The sequence below is a fragment of the Anoplopoma fimbria genome, chromosome 17 (assembly GCF_027596085.1).
Source record: "Anoplopoma fimbria isolate UVic2021 breed Golden Eagle Sablefish chromosome 17, Afim_UVic_2022, whole genome shotgun sequence".
Taxonomy (NCBI): Eukaryota; Metazoa; Chordata; class Actinopteri; order Perciformes; family Anoplopomatidae; genus Anoplopoma; species Anoplopoma fimbria.
In genome coordinates this window covers 30,330,537-30,336,188 of record NC_072465.1, presented here as the reverse complement: position 1 = coordinate 30,336,188, position 5,652 = coordinate 30,330,537, and the positions used below count along the sequence as shown (strand labels likewise).

General features: G+C 40.4%; 1 protein-coding gene across 1 annotated transcript; it reads left to right on the top strand.

Annotated features, from left to right (window-relative positions):
- Positions 1 to 1,678: 1,678 nt before the first annotated feature.
- On the top strand, positions 1,679 to 2,734 carry LOC129105194 (odorant receptor 131-2-like). Its single transcript, XM_054616081.1, has 2 exons — positions 1,679 to 1,831; positions 1,937 to 2,734. Exons 1-2 carry the CDS (start codon positions 1,679 to 1,681, stop codon positions 2,732 to 2,734), a joined length of 951 nt encoding a protein of 316 aa, XP_054472056.1.
- Positions 2,735 to 5,652: the final 2,918 nt, after the last annotated feature.

Sequence of the window (5,652 nt, the reverse complement as noted above, 5' to 3'; positions counted from 1 at the left end):
GGCACAAACAACAGTCAGAGACTTTCCTCCTGCGATTCCCAGTCGCAGAGAGGCGACCCTCTCGTTCTCCAGGGAGAACTCCAGAACAGCGGCGCTCAGACGGGGGTTTGTGAATATCCCCACAACCGCCCGGCGCCTCTCACCCTGGGCAACTCCGGAAAAGGAAAAAGTCCAGCCCCTCTCCAGGAGTTTGGTTCCAGAACCAGTGCTATGCGTGGAGGTGAGCCCAACTATATCTAGCTGGTAGCGTTCCACCTCCCGCACCAGCTCCGGTTCCTTCCCCGCCAGAGAGGTGACATTCCACGTCCCTAGAGCTAGTCTGTGATGCCGGGGGTCAGCACGCCCAGGTTCCCACCCCAACCTGCCGCCCAGCTCACATTGCACCCGACCCCAATGCCTATCCCTGCGGGTGGTGGGCCCACAGGGTGGCGGCACGATGTAGCTTTTTCGGGCTGGGCCCGGCCGGGCCCCATGTGCCAAGGCCCGGCCACCAGACGCTCGCCGGCGAGCTCCCCTCCCAGGTCTGGCTCCAGGAGGGTGCCCCGGTTTCCCTTTTCCGGGCGAGGTGCCACTACCTTGCATCGTCCGATTCATTGAGGTTTTGTGAATCGCTCTTAGTCTGACCCCTCCCCCGAGACCACTTTGCCTTGGGAGACCCTACCAGGAGCTATTGCCCCCGACAACACAGCTCTCAGGATCACTGGGGCACACAAACCCCTCCACCACGATAAGGTGGCGATTCATTGGAGGAGTGACAAACACCCCGTGGCTGTTCTTGATCCCATGACATTTGCATTTATCTACTATATATTTCAAAACACCTCTGTTTTAATGTGTGTATGTTTGCCATATGTGACTATTACTAAGGTGGGTCCATGTTCTCTCTGTGTTCTTCTCTGTGTTAAGAGACAATATCTTGTTTTATTTTAACACTATTTTGTGTGTGTCTCTCATTCTATACAGTCGTTTTTAAGAAAGATGTTCTTTACCAAAATTAAACAATAACAATATTGAAAATAACAATAATGTTTTTTCACAGTAACGTGGTTTGAATCTCGCTGCCTTCATGTTATCAAATGGGAATTATTAGTTTTTTTGTTTTTATTTATATTTGTTGATTTTTTTTTTTTACAATCGTCCAGCAGTCAGCTGTTTCTGTTTTTGTGCTCTAACAATAACAGCAAATGTAAAGATAATTTTTACATGTTATAAGAGATGTTACTAAAAACCTTGTTTCAGGGTGCTGATATTTCACTGGGGCACTTAATGCAATAGAGACGGCATTTGTTTTATTTATCACACGTGTGTTTTCCTGCTATGACGAGTCAAAATTCTTAATTTGATAAACTACTACTTTTTGCATATCAATAATGATAAAAGAAAAAAAGGTTTATGGAATGTGATTTGTTTAAACTGACTTTTTGACTCATCTTGTAGGAAATTCAGATGTGACACATTTACACCTGTGTTTTGTCAAAACGTTTTAATGTTTATAGCCTATATGAGTACAAATATGATAGTATTTTTTAAACTTAACATTGTAAAGCTTAGTATTTGTGAGAAATGCTTCTTTCAAGTTGCTTTTTGGCGAAGAACTTGACCTGCTGATCAATAAGATTCTATTACTCTATGCTGTTCTAATGGATCAGGTCGTCCGGAGAACCCCATCTGTCCACTCATGAACCTTTCAAATGCCGGCAGGAATTTCACAACAGCTGTCTATCGGGACACTTTAAACTCAGCTATAGTCAAAAATGTGATTACTGTGGTTCTCTGCATCTCCATCAACTTTGTCAACGGTACCCTGGTGCACACGTTCACAAAACACCAGGTCTGAGTCTCGTTTCTAAGAATCCATTGTGCATGTGTTTGCTTTCATAAATATTCTAATGGAATCATGGTGCTATTTCCTAATCACTCGTGTCCTTCGTTGCAGGTTTTCAATATGAACCCTCGCTACATCCTGTACATCCACCTGGTGATCAATGACATCATCCTGCTGACCCTGTTCACCCTCATTCAGGTCCTAAGTTACATCGTGTTCACCGTTAACGTCTCCTTATGTGTCGTTCTGCTAATGATCGCTATATTTGCCAATCTAAACAATCCTTTGACACTAGCCGTCATGGCAGTGGAGTGCTACATCGCAGTATGCTTCCCTCTCCGCCACAGCCAGATCTGTTCGGTGAGGAAAACATACGTTGTAATCGGCCTGATATGGCTGATAAGTACACTCTCAATCTTACCAGATTTATTTGTTGCTCTTGCAACAGAATCCTTGGAATTCTTTCGTTCCAGAGTTTTTTGTCTTAGAGAAAACGTTTTCAGAAACCCCGATCTGATGGAGAAGAGAGACGTGTCCAACACAGTGTGTTTGGTATTGGTGTGGCTCTCTCTTTTCTATACGTACTTCAGGATCCTGTTTACGGCGCAGGCAGCAGCTGCAGATGCCAAAAAAGCCAGGAACACCGTCCTCCTCCACGGCTTCCAGCTGCTGCTGTGTATGCTCACCTATGTTTTTCATCTCATGCTAGACGGCCTGACATATTTGTTCCCAAAAGGGGTTCTGGACATTCGCTTCACTATTTCCATGTTTGTTCAGGTTCTGCCTCGACTCATTAGCCCAGTTGTTTATGGGCTACGAGACAAGACATTCAGGAAGCACCTGAGAAGATCTCTGCTCTGTACAACTACTGCCAACGCTCACCCACGAAAAACTCTAAAGAGGCCATGAAGTCCTGATTTTGAGTTGTTCATGGCACATGGCTTCATATCAAAGGAAAACATATTAAATTAATTTAATATGACAGATAGTCATTTTGAATTTATGGAATGTAATAACATACTCATCACATAATTATTTTATTTGCGAATTGATATAATAAAATAGTTTTCTTAATCTACTCTTTTCATGTACAGAACAAGATTTTTTATAATATTATTATTCAGCTATAGCAAGTTTTATGTTTAGACATTAGACATTTATTAGGCATTATCTACAACAGTCCAATGAAAAACTCAACCAAAACTGATGTCCATACTACAAAAAACTAAAAAGGGCCCAATCTAAAAGTTGATCTGGGAACCATTCAAAGAAGAACAGCAACAGTGAGAGAAGTATAATGTACTACCAACTAACAAGCAGTGGCAGTTGAAAAACAGCAGCAGTACACATTTGAACTCTCTATCTGGCTTCCTCTTATGATTTCACCAGAGCTGATACACAGATTACTATATTAAAAACTCTACTTCAAATAAATACAAAGGTAAAGTGGCCCAGCACAGAGAAGTCATTTTATACAGTGAAATGGAAACAGGGTGGTCATAACAATACAATACAATATGTTTGTAAAAGTTTGATTTATGAATTGAAAAGACATTTGATGAGCTTTAGTTAGTGTTGTTGCATTGGAATGCATGATACTGAAGATGTTGCACACCAGTCTCACTGTGCTTCGTTCCCTCAGTTATACAGAGTCCCTGATGCTTTGAAGAGATGTTCACCTTTTTCTCCAGAGTGGAGCGAAGGTGTGTTGGATTTATTTTCCATCTCTGGTTTCCTGGTAGGCACATAACACGTCCCTGTTGCCGTCGGGATCATGATACAACAGAGCAGCTTCTCTCCTATTTAGCTCCAACATGAATAAATGACATGGAGCTTTCTGTAATGCTCGTTTAGCAATAAAATCTGGACCAAAAAAACAATTTAGTAATACGCCAGAAAGTCCCACTCAGTTTTCCAGTAGGTCTAGTAATATGTTGAGGTCAGCCGTGTCGATGTGTCAGTAGAGAACATTGAAAAAGAGGCAGTTTTGTAATATGGCCTTATACAGTAACATGTACCAGTGTTCCATTCTGCAGCTGCATAAAGAAAAACAAACTTCTCATACAAACTGCAGTGATAAGTGCAGAAACCTGAATTGAAGACAATTCTTAATGCAGCATAATACACTGAATCTTATTGTCTGTTGGCCATGTATTTATCTCCAGAAGAATAGTCAATAGGTCATTAAGCTGCAGCTGCTGCTCCACTCCTCACTAGGACCACATGGATACATCCAGACCTCTCAGGTGGTCTGGTTCCAGTCTGCTTTCTGTCACCAGAGTCATAACTTAACAAGCGTGGAGTTTTTATGCTCCATATATCTGGAGCAAACTTCCAGAAAACTGCAGGTCAGCTGCAACTCTCACTTCTTTTAAATCAAGGCTGAAGATTTGTATTCAATCATTTCTTACACTGCACTGTAACTTTGATTCTTGTCTTTTATACCGGTCATTTTTTAGTAACTTGTTGCTAATTATTTTTTAAGTCTGTTGTCTGATCCTGGATGAACAAAGGAATACAATTATTTAATTCCTCATGAATATAATTTATTTTTCCTTTTTATTTCTTTCTTATGTGCTACCTTTATAAAGTATGGTCTAATTTATTGTTTACATTGTGTTGTAATTAAAATGTTTTGAACATCAGTTCATTGTCTGTTCATTGTGCAACCCTGTATTATAAAATGGTAATAATAAATCCTTGAAACCTTGTATAATGTGACTACCACCCCTGTTTTAAGTAATCCTTTCTGTCTATTATACCTTCATTCTTTTTCCACTTCAAACTTACAGTGAGGTCTCACCACATGCCAGTTATTTCCTGTTGAGGTGACCGGTGGGTCAGATTTGTGAATATGTTTCTTTTTATCAAATCCATCAGTTAAAGTCATCATCTCCTCCACAATCCAGTTCAGGCTTCTCTGTTTTTGTATTATCAGTCCTAATTAAACTCTCATTTCTATGTTAAAAGAGTTCTGATTAAATACAGCAACATCAGACGCAAAGTCAGAACATTTAACCTCAAACAGCAAAGGATCAACTTTAAATTGCAAAAAATAAAGAAAGAAACCTTGAAAAACAGTAAATGCCTCCTTCTGATAAACCATTTCCTAAACTTGTGAAAACCTGAGGAGGTTTTGTGGAAGTGGACGGGTGAAATCTACCATTCATGTTTACTCATGTGCAAATAATCACTGCTTAATTCTCTGCTATTACTTCTGTCCTCACTCTACGTCTGTGAAACATGAACCCTTTCTGTTGAAGAACTGAGACAGATGGAATCCATCTGCTGGAGTTTTTTACCTGTTAACAGCCTTTTGTTTGGGCCTTAAAGTGTGAGCTGGATTTCATTCTGCTCCTTCACGATTGATTAGCGAACAGTAAGAAACTTAATGAAAGGTATTTTGGGATACGCTAGTTTAAAATGCCTGCCAGCAATGTTACAATAAAATGAACCAGAATCAACACCTTTTTCAGTTTTGGTCCTCAGATTTGTTTCAGCAAATGCCCAAAAAACTAAATCAGAATTCAGTTTATTACAAGGTATGTTTTCACATACAAGGAATCAGCTTGTGTGAATTGGTGCAGAGACAAGAAACATAAATAAAGAGAAGAAAAAAACCCAATATTTGAAATATTATTTAAATATTGAATATGTCCTCTTTACACAGCAGGTGTCCAATCTCCGGTTGTGCCGAATTAAGTCAGTGCTTCCTGTGTTAAAGCTGCATTCTCTCTCCTGTCCACCAGGGGGCGACTCCTCTGGTTGTATAGAAGTCTATGAGAAAATGACTCTACTTCTCTCTTGATTTATTCCCTCAGTAAACA